A 17898-nucleotide genomic window follows, 5' to 3' on the forward strand; every position below is an offset into this window, starting at 1 on the left:
GTATAGCTTTATATGCAAAAATCTTGACATTTTCCCTCCAGTAATTGAGGTTTGAACTCAGGAAATTGTTTATTCTCACTGGGCTTGGGTTTTTTTCCTCCTCCTCCTCCTTCTTTCTTTTTTTGCACACAGAGGGCATTCTACTATTTGAGTCACACCTTCACTTCTGGATTTTTGCTGGCTAATTGGAGATAAAAGCAGATTTGTTTGCTTGGGCAGGCTTCATTTTAGGACTATGCTAAATCAATTTACCAGTTTTTAATGGCTTAGCTGTGTAGTGATTGGATTATCTCAATACTCAGTCACACAATCTATGATTAAAACATTTATTTTCTTCCCTTGTATTTTTGTTTTGCCTTTCACTTCTTTTATATTTCCTGGTTATACTGAACAGGAAATCCAGTAGCAGACTGAAGAGACATGATTATAAACAACATCTTATTTTTTCCTAGTCTCTGGAGGGAAGTTATAATGTTTCACTGGTAAGTGTGGTGGTTGTGGAATTTTTAGACATTTCTTTTATTAATTTATCTTATTCCTATTAGTTTGCTTTATTGCATGGTTAAATCCGTTGGGTGAGATGATAAAAATGTAAGCATTTTTTAAAAAACTTACATAATTATAGGCTTAAGTATTTAAAAATAAGGTCTGTTGATTTACAAAAGAATTTCAGTTAAATACATTGAGATTTTAAATGCATGGTGAATACATACACACAGATCTGCACACATGCATTTTTATATGAATCAACCTCTTACATTACATACATAAATATACCATAGGGTATTATAGATCAAAACGTAGAAGATTAAACAATAACGCTTTCTAATGACTTTGAGAACTAGCTTCAAGAGCTTAGCATGAGCTAGGTTTTTGTAAAGAGGATTAAAAAAAAATAACCCAACAGAAAAAAGTAGCTTTTCATTAAGACACTCCACTGGAAAGAAAATAAAAAGGCAAGATATTAACAGCAATAAGATATTGCTATGCATACACCCAGCAGAGAAATTGTATCTGGATTTATTTATTTTAAATCCCTGAAAATCACTAAAAAGAAAAGAAAAAGGAAAAAGAAAACCACATTAAGAGCCTAAGTTAAAAAAAAAAAAGAGAGAGAAAAGATCAGTACCAGGTGCTGGCATCTCCTGCCTGTAATTCTAGTGATTTGGGAGGCTAACATCAGTGGGCCATGTTTTAAAGGCAGCCTAAACAAAAGTCTGTGAGATTTTTATCTCCAATTAACAAGGGAAATGCTGGACTGCAGGGTGTGGCTTAAATGCTAGAGCAAGCACACCAGGCAAGAGCATGAAACCAAGAGTTTTAGCCATAGTACTGGCACATGTGTGTGCATACACACACACACACAATCAAAACAAATAGTTCACAAATATCATATCCATATGCTAGGGGTTTGACTTAACGGGTGTTTTGTGAGACTCTTGAGTTCTAGTTCTATTTCTGCCCCAAATCTAGACCCAGAATGACTATCAGACATATGATGTTACTTTACAATTGAATGAAAACAGAAAAAGAAGCATACAATGCTATGTGTTGGTGAACGTATGTAGCGATTAGTTCTCCCGTAGCATTTATGGATGCCTTAAGTTTCCAGGGCTTGCCATTTGAGTATTGCTTGTCCAGCTTCCAGCCATTAATCACAGCATCTCCACTTAGGGACTTTCTCTGATCTCAGGAATATTTTGTTTGTAAGAGCAGTAAAGCCAAAGTGTCAGAATCTAAGCCCCTAACTAAAGGTTGAATGGAGTTCTCCATAGATAATGCAGTTTCTGGCTGTCTGTTATTTGCTCTGCATCCTTTCAGTCAAAGGCAGCTCCTGAACTTGTAGTGGTACTTGCTTGGTGACATTCCTTCCCTGATGCCCAGTGCTTGTCATTTCACTTCTTTCTCTCCAGATATTTTGGAAACCATCTTTCAAATAAACCACTGGCTCTCCAATTTTTTTTTTACATATACTCTTATACACAAATGTGTACACACATATATGATTTCAGTAGAGATATTTACTTAAAAAGAGGATTGAGGCTGGGTGCCAGTGGCTCATGCCTGTTCAAAGCCAGCCCAGGCTTGAAAATCTGTGAGACTCTTAACTACAATTAACCACCAGAAAACTGGAAGTGGCTTAAATGCTAGAGCAATAGCCTAGAACTGAAGAGCTCAAGGCACTGCCCAGCCGGGAGTTCAAGCCTGGCTGAACTAGGGGGGTGGGGAACAAGAAAAAAATGGGATCGAAGGCCATTTTTAATTTGGGGAGGATAACAAAGGTTATTTTTGCTTTGTACTGCTTTGCAATATGTGAGGCTATTTATGCTTCACCACTATTATCATGACAAAGGAGTGGATTTGCCACTTGCACAGCTGGAAGTTTGGTCATACAATGAGAAATATTTCTGGAAGATTTACCTAGAGATTCACAGCTAATTGTTATCCTCATTATACTGATGAAGAATTTGAAAGGCAGAGATGTGAAATCGCGTCTTCCAAATCACATGGCAGTTTCACAATGAATTAGGATGTGTTGAGACTGGTTAAGTCTAAAGCCTGACCAAGTTGTTGATGAGACTGTGAGAGGCCAGAAGCAGAACCGACAGGTGAAAACAACCTTCCACATAATAAGAAAGAGCAAGAAAGTTGCAGTGACCAGCTATTATAGAAACTCCCACTGATGTTAGGGGGACAATATTTGAGAGAAGGGAGGACAGAAGCAGAGATCATTTAAGAAGCAATTGTGCCAATCCAAGGCTGAAGTGGGCAGGGCTGTAACCAGGGCAGCGACTACTGTGATGGGCAAAGAGGCACGCTGAGTCAGAGGGCACTGGGGCACTGCTGGGAAAACAGCCTGGCAAAGTAGTTGTGGGAAGAAGAGGAAAGATCATTTCTTGTTTCAAAGGTAACCATTGAAGTTAGTTTTTTTGTGTGTTTTGGGTTTTTTTTCCCCACTAAAGTAAATTCAAGAATTCACTGTTCTTGGAACAGGGGTCCCCCTGGTGGTCAAAGAAAACCCCAATTGATAGTCTTCATGCCAGCTCTCTTGCTATTATGGAATACAGCTGTGCAAGGGAACATAATTATGATATCATAGAATAGGGAGCCGTTTTTACCCCCTGTGGTGGCAAAGGAGCACATCTGAAAGTATCTGAAAGCTGATTGCTGCAGAAACTGGGGCCTGATAAGACGTGCCTACTCAAACAAGATAACTACTGGCTATCTTCTTTCTCCTAGTAACAGACAGCCAAAGCAGTCTGACAGTTATCAGCGGCTTTAAATCCAATCAACACTGGGGAAATCTCTGAGACAATACCGAACTGATTTCTCAAGAAGATGACAGAAGAGAGCAGGGACTTTAAAGGTTCTCAGAAGTTTGGCTGACTGCCACAGACCTGTATGAATTTCTCTTTATGTAAACCATACATACCAGTACGTAGAAGATTATGAAGTTTTAGGTGATCTCCGTAAAGCGTTAACTCAAGGCAGAACCCTAGGAGCTCAGCCATTTTACATGACTTATAAATATGATAATGAAGCATGCTAATAATGAATATGCTAATTAAAGGGGGATGCAAAGCAAGCTCAAAAGATTACAGAATTTCCCCACAGCGAAATACTGCATCTAACTAGAGAAGGTAACACCCTTCCATCTTTATTTCCTCTCATTAGATATTGATCCTGCTCTCAGAAGAAATGAAGACATTTTCTAAAACAGTTATTGCAAAGGCTTGAGTCATCAACCAAGATAAGATGTGCAGAGACTTTTCCTCTTAAGCTTTTGGCATCTTCCTGATTAAGTATAAATACCTTACTTGCTACATAAATACATACTAACTGTAACCTTTTGTTAAGTAGTTAGGAAAAGGACTTCAGTACCTTAAGGCCAAGCTAATTGCTATGGAAGATATGTGAGGAAATCGCAAAATTGCTTCTTGTGAGTTCCTTTCATGAATCCCTTTCGCTCTTGCAAAGATTGAAAATATTAACACTCATAAGAATCACTGGATGTTGGGAGTTTTTCTCCCCAGAAGTCTGTCTGTATGTGTATTAGTTGGTTTTATACATCTATAAACTTCTGTAAACTCCCTGATTTAAAAAAAAACCCTGAACTTTCTTGTTTAATTGCCTGTTATTGAGTGATCTGTCTTTCATGCTATAAATGTACAGTAATGAGAAATAATCTGCTCATTACAGACCATCAGCATATGAAGCAATGTCAAACTAGTTGCTTTATTGATGTGTATGGAAAGTAGAATCTTAAATGTCAGAAAATAACTGATGAGAAAACCCCACATTTTCACTATTTATACTAAATAGTGAAAGTTTGATGAGAACAATCCAGCATGTGTCATGAGGAAAACAATTATTTTACTATTGCAGTGATTTTTCTTGCTCCTATCTGACACCATCTTCCTGTTAATCCTTTGGATTTTCAATTGTTTCTTAGGGTAGAATAAATACTCTGTGCCTTTGGGGGTGGGGTGGGGAGGGAGTTCCCAGGCCTGGGGACTTTGTGAGGGTGGTGTGAAGAATGCACTGTATAAACCATGTCAGACTTCTGGTGGGTACAGTTTTAGATGTTCTCCCTCTGAGAGGTAGAACTCTGAACTCATCAAGTGGAGCAACTAGTTTCATAAGCAGTCCCCACAGCTTCCTCCCTCCAGCTTTCTGCAATTTCGGCGGGCAATGATCTGCTCTTTGCCACAGGATAGCCAAGCTCATGATTCAAGTGATAGGTTCATTTTCCTGATATGCTGAGGGAAGACTATCACTGACATAGCCCATGTGTCAGTGCATAGACAGATAAGCAGAAAGCACCTCTGCTTAGCTGGGAAAGCCTCTGGCTTTGCAGGACAGAATGGAGCTAATGACACTAAGTCCTGCCTTGAAAAGCAAACAAGCTGAAGAAAGAGCAAAAAAATTTAAAAAAACATAATTTATTAAAGTATTCTAAAATGTTATCCAAAGGAGCTTAAATGAACAAGATTCTTAAACAATAGCTAATTGCTCTCTGCTTCATTAACTCAATAAAATATGATTTTTTCTATAGGTTTTAAACTATTTTTCTATCATTAAGTGCCTACTTTATAGCTCTTAAAAATACATTGTTCTGGGGCCGGGAGTTTGGCCTAGTGGTTAAAGTGCTTGCCTAGCATGCATGAAGACCCGGGTTTGATTCCTCGGTACCACATACATAGAAAAAAGTCAGAAGTGGTGCTGAGGCTCAAGTGGTAGAGCTCTAGCCTTGAGAAAGTCCAAGGACAGTGCTCAGGCCCTGAGCTCAAGCCCAGGACCGGCAAAAAAAAAAAAAAATACATTGTTCTTTGATACACTTGGACAGGCTTTTGACTAAATTACAAATGGGAAACGTTGCAACAATTACATTTGCATGATTAGATAAGTATTTGTGTTAATGTAATTATCTTTACATTTATTGTCTTATTCCCCTAGGCAAAAGCCTAGGGGAAATATATGTGTATATATATATACACATATATGTATATATAATAAAAGAAGTGTTAGTCTCTGTATGTTTATATGTTGAAGATGATGTATGTGTGTTGGTTTATTGGACATGTGGTCTCTCCTTTTGCAAGTTGGTTGTGCTAAGCTTAGACCCATCCATCCTTAGTGTTAATGTTTTTGGCTCCAGTTCATCTTTTGATCAGAGCTGATTGGGATAGATGCATGTACACCTAACAAGCAAAGCCCAAACCACACTCTGTGTCTCTCTCTTTGCCAATGGTCTCCAAATGTGCGAGCAAAGTGTGTGAACATCTATGCAGGAAATGCTTTGATGGAACTCTTCCAACGCATGTATCTGAAGTTGCGGCAATGTGAGAATGGCTATCAGAACCGAAGCTTACCTTCCTATACCCCCAGAGCTGGTTTCCTTTCATGCCATGACAGTCATAGAGAGTCACAGGGCTGTTGTGAGAGATGGCATCAAAGCAGAATTTTCGGGTGTGTAGTGGCTCTCCCGGCCGAATATCTTCTCTCCATCCAAAGGTGAAGAGCTAGCAAAACAACAGTAGCAGAAAAGCTGTAGTGAGCTCAGTTTGGAATAAAGATCTTAGTTCAGAGGGGACAAGAATGTCTTTGAGAAAGAAAGAACTCTTGCTTTGTGATCTGCAAGGGAGAATATGTCTCATCATAATAGGTGTGGAAAAGGCATGTGTTATAAAGCGATGTAGTAGTGAGGGCTGCATTTAAGGATAAACGCTGCTAAAAAATGCCAAGAAGGCCAGGCAATGATGGCTCACACCAGCCTCCAACTACTCAGGAGGCTGAGATCTGAGGGTATCAGTTTAAAGCCAGTCTGGGAAGGAAAAATCTGCAAGTCTCCAATTAACCAGCAAAAAGTTAGAAGTGGAGCTGAGTAGCTCTTAGGGTGGAATGCTAGCCTTTAGCAGAAAAGCTCAGAGACAGCAGCCAGGTCCAGAGATCAAGCCTCATTACTGGCACAAAATAAAATACAAACAGGGAAAAGTTTTTACTTAGTGAGAGGTATAGGGGGAGAACATTGAAGATCAGGACAAGGAAAAGGATATAGAGAGGGAGAAGAGATGAGAGAGGGGAGATGGAGAATGGAGGAAGAGAGGGAAAACGGTCTTTAAGAACATTTTTAAAATATTTATCACGTAGACAAAATTGTACCAGATCATTTGCTAACAGCCTAAATGAACCCAGGAACTGCTAATTCGCTACACAGGATTGGGCTGGATTGCAAATGTAATTTATAAAGAAAGCTAGGCTTGATGAAGTAAAGAATAGAGTTAGTAAAAGTAAATCTGCAGGACAATAGAGAAAAATCTTAGAAACAGTATTAGTATCAATAAACACTCACACACATACATACATAAATATCATGGAATGATACTTATTTACCTTTATTGTATTTAATTCTCTGTTATTCTACTCATCCTCTTTTCCCATCTTACTCTATTCTTGCCATCCCATTCTATTATATTAAAATGCTATTTATCATGCAGTATATTAGATTCACACAAAGCACTTCTGTAGAAGAGTATTTCACCTGAGTTTGCCCAGCTGAACCATACTGACTGGTGTACAGTGGGAGAAATCCTTTAGTAAAGGGAAAATGGCCCAGGTGAGCCCCTGATTTCTTCCAATTAGACCATCTCAGTCAGTTATACTATTCATACAATAGGACATAAGGCAGGCTGCTCTTTGAAGCCCAGCTAGGAACTGCACCCTGCAGAGAAACCCTTATGTTACAAAAACAAGCCTGACCAGGCTTAACCACTGACCAGGCTCTCCGTCTATTTCAGTTTTCAAGCCCTATTCAGCAGAGAAAATGGAGAAAAATCTAGGACATTTCAAGGACAGCTCACACAAATGCTTAAGCGGTGAGAATTCTGAAGTTAAAAAAAAATACAGGATGGAGTTAAGTGGTCTGAAGGAAAGTAGAAAGGAAGAATTGAAATCAAATCTAGGCAAGAAAATTATTTAGGTAACAGGGCCGGGAGACCAGACAAGAGTTTTAGGTCAGGTACTTGAGATGGGTTTATAAAGGGATGTGTTTGTCTTTCTCTCTCTCTCTTTTTTTTAATAGGATTGTGGATAGAGACATGTTTCGATTCATTTAAATCTTGTACTGGAGAATGATCTGAACATGCTAATTCCCTGGCTTTTAAAATACTACGATTCTTTCTTATCCTATAATTCTATTTCCCTCAACTTGCTTTTATCCATCTGTTTAACATCTGGGTATTGCCCAGAGTTCTTTCTCTTCTCTGGTTGGCCTTAACTTTTCCCAGTTCAACTCTAGCGAATATTCTGTGGACTCACTTTCTGGGTTCTGTCCAACTTGTGGGATTTCTCAACTGCATGTCAAATTCAACACTGTAGAGTCAAAATTTTCTTTCTTTCCAGCCTATCCCTGAGTTTTTATTTCAATTTGGTTGGTGGTGTATCATTCATTCAGCTTCTTATCAACTGGGGAGTTTGAACTCTGTCTCGCTTAGCTTCCTCATCTATCTAACCAATTGTGAAGTCTTGCCACTTTGGTCCTAGAAATGTTTCTGGAATCAATCTTGTTCTCTCTATCCCTGTAGCCACTGCCTTCAATATCTCTTTTCTAGACAAGTGCATTGACCTCCTCACTGATTTCTTTCCCATCTTCCTTTTTGGTTCCCACACATCTGTCTTTCTCGGCAGAACAGTCTGTTTGAAATGTCTGCTTAACTATGTCTTCCCTCAAATGGAAATCTCACAACCACATTCACATAATCCTTAGAGAATAAAGTTCAAACTGTGTATCACAGGAAGAATTTCCCAAAGTCTGGCTTTTGCTGCTCTTCCCAGCTGTATCCTTTTCCTTTTCATTGATATTCTAGCAGCACGACGATGTTTGTAGTTCCTTTCACAAAGCAGGCTTTATATCCCGTCCCTTTCTGTGATTTTTTTTTTTTTGTCTGTTGGCAGGATGACCATTTAGCCTCTGGCCTAGTCAATGCTCAACAAATCTTCAAGATTCAGTGCGTATATCCATTCATCTTTCCCCCTCTCCTTTTATGTGACTGATTTATTATTTATTTTCGCCAATTCTGGGGCTTAGACTCTGGGCCTGGGTGTTGTCCCTGAGCCTCTTTGTGCTCAAGGATAGTGTTCGACCACTTGACCCATGAGCTATTTCTGAGTAGTTTGAGTCTCATGGACTTTTTTGCCCAGGTTGCCTTTCAACTGCGATCCTCAGATCTCAGCCTCCTGAGTAGCTAGGATTACAAGTGTGAGCCCCTAGTCGCTGCCTATCTATCCATCTTTGAACTGCCTCACTCTTCTTCTCCCCTTCTCATTTCAGCATGATGTATCATGATTATCCACTATGTTTCTGTATCTCTCCAGACGATAAGACCTTAAGATCTTTTGTGTGTGTGTGTGTGTGTGTGTGTGTGTGTGTGTGTGTGTGTGTGTGTATGTGCTGATCCTGGGGCATGAACTCAGGGCCTGAGTGTTGGCCCTTAGCTTTTCTTACTCAAGGATGGTACTGTACCACTCAAGACACACTTTAGTTCTGGATTTTTAGTGGGTGATTGGAGATAAGAGTCTCCTGGACTTTCCTGCCCAGGCTGGCTTTCAACTGAGATCTTCAGATGTCAGTCTTTTGAGTAGTTCAGGATTTCTAGGTGTGTCAGATCAGTTTTGTTTTTCATTGTGTGTCTCTAGCATCCAAGATAAATAAGTACCCAATACATTTGTTTCAAATGAATACGAATTGCACTAATCTTAACAGGAAGAGTGTTGAGAATTTCAAGTACTCAGAAATGAAACAGACACTTTCCTTGCACTCACAAGTTCATTAAGAGCATAGCAGGGTAAAAGGATGACATCCTTGCCTCCACTTTTGCTTCTGTCTCCTTTGCTGCGGGTCTCTCTCCTACAGTCACCTTGGATAGGAGGAAGGGCGGGACTGATCTGCTACTTCTTTATAGCAAAGGACTTGAAAGTACTACAAAGGAGAGAATGCTAGAGGCCTGCAGGACAGACAGCCCCTTGGTGAGGTCACTATCTATGATGGTGCAGACTCCAGTCCTGGAGCAGTAGCCATCTTCTCACATGGACTAGATTACTCTCCTCAAATGAGGAAGGCAATACCGGCACCAACACAGTGATCAACTAAAAGGCACGCGTGGTCCTGCTTAATTATGTATGCCTTTCAGCCCTGCTCTGTGGCAGTACCCAGTATCCTGACAACGTTAGAATGCTTGGAGTGCCTGCACATGTCAGCCAGAGTGTGTGCTATCCTTTCATATAGGCCTGTACTTTGTCTAGAAGGCAAGCCTATTCTTTTTTTCTTTTTAATTCTTCTAGCTGAATAAATCTATCTCAGCTTGTCTTGTTGTAGTCCATGTGCCTTGATAAGAACCAGAAGGGCTAAGTTGAGGGTTGAATTACTTCCTCCTCTTCTTCTTCTTCCTCTTCCTCCTCCCCCTCTCTTCTTCTTCTTCTTCTTCTTCCTCCTCCTCCTCCTCTTCCTCCTCCTCCTTTTCTTCCTCCTCCTTCTCTTCCTCCTCTTCTTTTTCCCCTCTCTGTCTCTATTTTTCCTCTGAGCTTGTACCAGGGCTTGTACCAAGACCTTAAGCTTTTGCTTAGCTTCTTCAGTCATGGTTGCTGCTCTACAAGTTGAGCCATGCTTCTACTCTGGCATTTTTGTGGTTAATTGGACATAAGAGTATCTTGGAATTTTCTATCTTGAGCTATCTTCAAATTTTGATCCTCAGATAGCAGCCTCTGAAGTATCTAACATTACTCTAGTGGTTAGCCACTAGATGTCTGATTCCCTCTTTTCTTCCTTGTAGGGAACTTTTTTGAGACTTTTGTCCATTACTGGTGACAAGATAACTCTCCAGATAAATAAATTCCTTTTTTAAAAAAATAGGGTGTTGTTATGGTAGCCTAAACTGACCTAGAGTTTACTTTGTAATCTAGGCAGGCCTTGAAGTCTAAATCCTCCGGTTTCAGCCTCTTGGGTGCTGAGTTAACAGGTGTGTACCATGATTTCTGGTTTGAAATAATTTAATTGGTTTATCCACTGTATTTTCTATTTCTATATCTTTCTCATTTTGGTTTTAACTCGAAATTTTATTTTTTTCTCAGAAAGCCAAAGAAGAAAGGGAATGCAGTCACCATTCAGCACAGAATATTATTACATGGTTAGGGAAATCAGGTTGTCAGAGGCTAAGTGGTTTGTGTTTGTCACACTTCAAGTGAGTAGGTTTCTTTTACAATTTTCTCATACTTTTTATTGAATGGATCAGTTAAGACCGAAGCATATTTGTGTTACACTAAATCCTAATACATCCTCATTTGTTGTCAGAAGTACATCTCAGGGCATTCTTGAGTATCTCTTGTTTATTTCTAGATTTGTCATTATAGTATAATAATCATTCTTACATTTGTAGACCGTTAGAATGAAATTTTCATAGATGTTTCAGGCATTGTTTTCGTCATCATCATCATCATCATCACCTGGTGATTACATTTCTCCATTCCAGGTGACATTATAACTTCATATTGGAGAAGTTGCTTTTTTTATTTTTCTGCACTTACTGTAGGAGAAGTAACTTTTCCCTCTCCTTTGAAATAATTAAAAAATATCATTTATCGCCCCCTAATGACCCTGTCAAAGCAACTAGACACTGGGCCTCTCATTCATTGGGCATGTTTTTCCTGGGCCCAATTTTGTCGAAGCTGAAAGAGGCAGACATTCTGAATCCATTTTCCTCCTTTGCTGTGAGTAATGTTTCTGTGACATGCAAAGCTTCTCTGCCATCCTTGGGCTGCTCTTATTGACAAAAGTGTCTGATTTGTTTCTTTTTCTTATTATACAAAAGCCTTTGATTTGTTTTTCAAACTTGAACTGTCAGTTTTATAGTAAATTGATGTTAGCCTCTCTCTTTTCTTCTTTTGAGTGATGCATTGAGATATGCATTCAGAGTTATAATTCATTTCTTTTCTCTAATATTCAAGTGATATCTATACCATTGCCTGGTTTTGTACAGCACTAGATTTGGTTTTGCAAATACAATTATTGATGATGTAACTGTTGAAAAGATTTTTTTTCTCCCTGTGGATGGTTATATTTTATTTCATTTTTAAGGTGATTTGCCAAAAACAGTTTTTGCATCCATCCTTGCCCTTGGTCCTTGCTTTTTTCAAAGGAAAGAAATTTGTCCTTTCACTGCACGCATTGACTTGTTCTCATCTGAATATTTCCCCTCTGGGTCTTTGCTTCCTCTGGAGGAGGAAAGGCTGCTGCAACACTTCCCTTCCAGCATGAGTTCAGAGCTGGCTGCTGGGGCCTGCTGACAAGGAACAGCCCGAGCAGGCCAAGCCAAAGAAAGAACTCACCTCTTCTCTTCCCTCCTCCTTGAACTCATAATGGGAATTGGCCAGTATCCTTTCTCACTGTCTTCTTTGGGTCTATTTTTCTTTTTCTTTCTTGGTTCTTAAAGGAATGGAGAGCCAGAATACAATGCTATAGTACCTTGCAGCTAAATTGATTGCCCTGGAAGAAGAAATCATACATCTGCTCTCTTCACAGAAGTCAGATGAATCATGACTCATGGTCTGCCACAGAAGGCCATTTCCTTATAAAGAAGGACTCTTTGATTTCAGTGTAACAGCAGTGTTCATTCATTTCTGCCAATTTTAAAATTTCTGGCAGATAAAAGGATATGATCTCAAGTTTAATAAGAGTCCCCATGGTATGAATGCTTTGGAACTGAAAAGGATACTCACAATTTTTAATACGGTGTTATACTTTTCATCCCCCAATTTTAATCTAAATGTAGAGGAGTGACTTATAATTCTTGTAATACCATTAAGTAATACATTGAAAAAAGCTTACAGCTAATTACTGGAAAACGAATCACCTTGTCATATTTTAATCTCTATCAATACATGGTGATAGCTATTTCAGTTAGTATTCATTTTTTTTTAATGCTATCTAGAGAATGGATAGCACCTTTTTCACCAACTATATTAACCGTTTTGTTTTGCCCACATAGATTTTCGGCTTGTCTCGTGCTGCCCTCTAGTGTCGATTTCATAAGTTACATGCCATAGATTTTTCTTTTCAAGTTGGGGTCCGGGAGGGAAGGAATCAACAAATTTTAGCGTGTATACACGTAATTGGTTCTGTTTGCATGAATTTCATCTGTCAAACAAAATTTACAAGCCAGAACATATTTCATTCTGCAGTGTTACTGAATAGAAGTATTAAACCTGATCTGGACATTCATCTTTCAACAAGCAGGTGTGTTTTCTGGTAGGGCTGAATAGAAGAGGTAGAAATGAATTTATCCCAAGCAACAAATAACGTGTCCCTTATTTTCTTTTTATAAATATCCTTTCCTGCTCTGGATCCAGTCTTGTTGATCACCCCTTGGGCATTCTCTCTTGCTGCAGGGCTGAGGCCAAGAATTGCACATTGAAGGCAACAGCCAACACTATTCCTCCGTTCTCTGGCAACCTTGCTTATAGATGGAAGAAGGAGGAAGTAAATGAGTCTTCCTTGAGATTTGATTCTTATCAGTAAATCTTAGAGCCCCAGAACCCCTTTTAAAGTCCATCTAATAAGATATAATGAAGTACTTGATAATGAGTATTTGGTATTTAATCTGAGAATGGACATGTGGATAGTGACTTCTTAGGAGGTAGAAGGCAGAAAGTATGGGTCTCGGGGCCTGTTATAGGTATACTTCCTTCTTATCTAACTGTGTCTTCAAGGGAGTAGTCTTGTCCCAAGTGAAAGATGGAGAAACCATGGCCTAGAAAGATTGAGCACATTCACAAAACCACATAGTTCAAACGGAAACACTGGCTGTCCTGACTGCTAGACTTCTGCCTAGAGCACCTTGTTCCATGGCAAGGCTATGAGGAGTAGCTTGATGAGGGTCAGTGTTGAGTGAATGGATGAAGTCTTCACACTGTTGTAGGCTGCATGGTGCCCTTGGACGAGCACACACTGCTTTGTCTGCACTTGTTGCTGTGGGAGCAGGATGATCAGAGAGGTAGGGAGAAAGATGGGGAGGAAGAGGGAGTGGGAGGTGCCAGCATACCCATTCTCCATGCTCCGAACAACCTCGGAATATTCTTGACAGGGTAATTAGCCAACTGGTAATTGTTTTTTGTCAGTGTCGTTTTGCCTGCACAAGCTGAACAGCCTCTTCACAACAGAAGAATGTTCCAACTGGGCCTTTCCCCAACTCATACAGGATATAGGTACTTGAGGAATACTGAGTAATACAGAGACCCTTCCTGGGAATGGCTTGCTTGCATTTTTGCATTTTGTACATAGACACATGGAAATGGATAACACTAGCAGGACATGTTGTCTTGATCTTGTGGCTAGACTTGTGGACAGAGAGCTGGGGGAGGGAGAGAGAGGAAGAAAGAGACAGAGAGAGAGAAGATAGTATAATTTTTTTCCATTAAAATGGGGTCCATCCCTGTTGATCCTTGTTAAATCTGTGTCATGAGTGAGAGTGAGTGAGCATCTCCTGCAATGTTTCTTATAGTTTCCAATGACATTTTTTTTTGAAATTTAAAATTAAAACACTAGAAAGGGACAGATGTAATTTTGCTCACTATTTTTTTTCTCTTGCACAAGTGACATGGTAGAAGGAGAGCCCTGGTAAAAACGTTCAAAGTTTCAGATCAGGTTAGAAATGTTTTCCAATCAAAAGTAAAATACGGGCTGAACGTATCTTGGGAAGTACATACTGCATGTTAGGATGGTATTAGCTCAGTAATCCTTCATGCAGAAGATTAAAAACTACTACTACAGGAAGGGGTTTATGCAAAATATTCTTTTCACTCTACAGCCAGAAGGGAAAAATACACACACACACACACACACACACACACACACACACACACACACACACACACACACACACACCAGTGTCTTTCATTAAAAGAAGGAAATTTTGTTGGAACTTTGCTAACATTTTATATTTTGGAAAGTACTATCCAGGGCAATTCAATGAGATTATAGAGAATAATTTTGCCCCCCTTGTATCGTGTAAAGCATGCTTGTAGCCACGATCTCCGTCGAGGAGCACAACTTCTCTGAGAACACACAGAAACACTTCACTCTGGAGTTCACTGGCAGCAGAAGCCTGACTTCATTTCTGGTCTCACAGGCCCCATCAAGGCACTTGCTGCCACCTTTGTTCCTGTCCCAGGCCCACTGGCCTCCCTTGTGACCTGACATACCTGCTCATGAGACCATGTCCTTTCGGAGCCATCTTTGATACAGATGTCCAGTCTCAGCTCAGTGCCTGTGGCTCCATGCTTGCTGTCCACACACAGATTTGCTGCTACATTTCTAATCTGTGGAAAGAAGCAACGAGTGACACTGGTGAAGATGTATTATACTCAAAAACTGTCATGTTGAATGGAAGCTCCTTTGAACAACTACTTAAAGATAATATATGAAATGTAGCCAAAAAAAACCACCAACAACAGAAGAAGAAAGTTGAGCTTGGGGCTAATGTCTGCTTAGCTCCGACCATCCTGATGGTCAGCTAGTGAACTATTGCTTTGATTATTTAACCAGAGCGATGCCTTGGATTTGTATTCAACTTATGGAGAAAAAGCAATATAGTAAGCATAATTAAATATTATCATTGACATGTGAAAGGAAATGACACAACCACACAGCAGAAATGCAGCTGTTTGCAGGAAAGAACTGTGTTGATAAGACAAAATAGAGAGCACTTGGGACTCACAATCTTTTTTTTTTTAGGTAAGTGCTTAACCTGGAATTTTGTTATCTTCTTGCTTTGAGTACCTTCTTTCAAAATCATGCTACTGGGAAGTGAGGCCAAATTCAGGAGAGGTGATATAGATAAAGAATATGATGGAGGCAAATGAGTTACTTAGCTTGGCTTTGGGCAAGATATAGTGACCTTATGTTCCAGTGTGCTGCAACAATATTGACTTAAATCTGTTCTCATAGTTTAGCATTTCTCCTGGATGATAAATTAGAGGACTGTCAAAAAGTCAATACTGTTGTTGAGATATTATATGGATAAATGCTCACCATATTTATAGAGCACTTAGCCGCAGAGTGGGAAAAACAAAGGTCATTATTTCCAAGCATTATATTAGCATTAGGCCAGACAACAAAAAATATTAAGAACAGAAGCAGCAACAGAAATAAAAGTTTGGATAGAAAATTAGTCATTTGTTATATATTCTTGCCTGGAAATTACGTCAGTGTTCTTGTTGGTGTCATCCTCACAGCCTGTAGTAGAGTTGGATACTGGTTTTGGTTTGTTCAGTAGGTATGAAGGCTAGAAAAGCTCCACTATCTTAATCATTTCTATGCCTATATACAGTCTTGGTTTATGAAAACCTTTTAGATATACTTAAAAATGGAAATAAGAATAAGATGAATCCAACTGATGGTTTTCACCAAGATTTTTTTTTTTCTCCTGATGAGTAGGTAAGATAGGGGGATTTTCTCAACAAAAGCAAAATGCTTCAACAGGGCTCATTGGAGTCAGGCAGCGAAGCAGAGAAATCTGTTGTGAAAAATACTGGGTATCTCAATAGAAATAACGAATTCTAGCTTGGGAATGGTTTGGTGGAGGGAACCATTTTGTATTTCATTTCCTGTAGAAGTAGAAGTTATTATTATGTCCTCCACTGAGCAATCAGTGCAGGGGGAGCCAGTTTCCCTATTCAGGAAATTTGCTAACAGATTGGGTTCATACTCTCCTACTGGACCTTTAGTTTCAGGATCTTTCCTCTCATGTTAGGGGAATGTGAAGTAATGCAGAATACAGAGATTTCTAAGGAGAGCTGTAGATGCTTTGGCAAAAATGAGCTGACCAACAAAACAACTAACCAGTCACCCAACCAGTCAGCCAACTAACCAATCAAGCTGTAGGTAGCTATGAGGCTCCCATATTTATTTTCTTTGCAAACCAATTGTATCCCTCCTCTTATTATCATGGATGATTCCAAAAGACAGGAAAATGACTTCGGCTTATCATTTAAATGTACATGTTCTACTGTCACTTAAATTAAAAAACAACAACAACAACAACAACAACAACAACCAAAACTTGCCTCTCCATCTTTCTTAAAACAAGTACCAGGAAGACATTTTGGGGGGTGTATTTTAGGGTCCAAACTTAGTGTTCTGTGTGGGGCAAAGGAGAACTCAGTAGTAGAGCACTTATTTAGCATGTTGGAGATTCAATTCCAACACTGTGGGAAGAAAAACCCTTCTGTAAAATCAATTTCTTGTTTCTCTAGTGAAATAGAAACACCTAGGAGGGCGACTTAAATCTTGAAATTGCGCTCCCTCCGCCCCCCTTCTCTCTCTCTCTCTCTCTCTCTGTCTCTCTCTCTCTCTCTCTCTCTCTCCGCCCCCCTTCTCTCTCTCTCTCTCTCTCTGTCTCTCTCTCTCTCTCTCTCTCTCTCTGTCTCTCTCTCTCTGTGTCTCTCTCTCTCTGTCTCTCTCTCTCTGTCTCTCTCTCTGTCTCTCTCTCTGTCTCTGTCTCTCTCTCTCTCTGTCTCTGTCTCTCTGTCTCTCTCTCTCTCTGTCTCTCTCTCTCTCTCTCTCTCTCTCTCTCTCTCTCTCTCTCTCTCTCTCTCTCTCTCTCTCTCTCTCTCTCTCTCTCTCTCTCTTCTTTTTTGGCAGGCAGGTGACCTCGTGTGGGAGAGTTGGGTTACACTTTGTACCTCATGCTGTTCTCAAGCCCTTAGTTCTCCTACCTCCACATCCTGGGATGAAAATCTGTTGCACAATGCCTGGCACACTATTGCTATCTTGAGCCTGGCACACTCTGTAAAGCTTCTCTTTCATCTTCTTATCTGAGTTCATTTGTTTTAGCTGTCTGTAGGCAGAAAGATGCCTGACAGAACACTAGGCAAGCTTCTTCTTTTTTCATTCCTGGGCCTTTTAACTCACAGATACCTTTCCTTAGAGAACCAATTACCAATGTATAGACTGAAGTTGTCTTCAGGGTCCTGTCATTTCTTTCACTGAAGTCTAGGACCTCTAAACCCCACCTGGGATGGGGTGAGGGAAAGAGGAAGGAGCTGTGGGTAGGTTTCTGGCTGCTTGGCCATGGAGAGTGAATTTTGTCCGATGTACTGGGCTGGTATTCAAGTTCATCCACTAGAGGGTCCTGCTCTTAGAGGGAAAGAGACTCACAAGCAAAGGGCATGGCGTGAAAACTCTGCCCCTGAACACAAACCAGGTCTGCCACTGAGCCTCATTTAGTTTTCAAATGTTATGAGCTTGAAAGGTCTCTGGCAGGGATGGAAGATACTACTTTCCAAACTCTTGAATTTTCTAAATTCCCCCTCAAATGGCATCTGTGTAGACAATGGGATAAACTGCGT

At 39.9% G+C, this 17898-nt stretch overlaps 1 protein-coding gene across 1 annotated transcript in view; it reads right to left on the reverse strand.

Annotated features, from left to right (window-relative positions):
- Positions 1-17898, reverse strand: part of Galntl6 (polypeptide N-acetylgalactosaminyltransferase like 6) — a 780159-nt gene that overhangs the window by 12628 nt on the left and 749633 nt on the right. The window contains exons 11-12 of the mRNA XM_090354193.1: positions 14752-14868; positions 5874-6023 (exon numbers count right to left, since the gene is read on the reverse strand). Coding sequence (XP_090210319.1) covers positions 5874-6023; positions 14752-14868 — 267 coding nt within the window. The remainder of the gene's footprint in view (positions 1-5873; positions 6024-14751; positions 14869-17898) is intronic.

This window comes from Megascapheus bottae, chromosome 20 (assembly GCF_031878675.1).
Source record: "Megascapheus bottae isolate mThoBot1 chromosome 20, mThoBot2.hap1, whole genome shotgun sequence".
Taxonomy (NCBI): domain Eukaryota; kingdom Metazoa; phylum Chordata; class Mammalia; order Rodentia; family Geomyidae; genus Megascapheus; species Megascapheus bottae.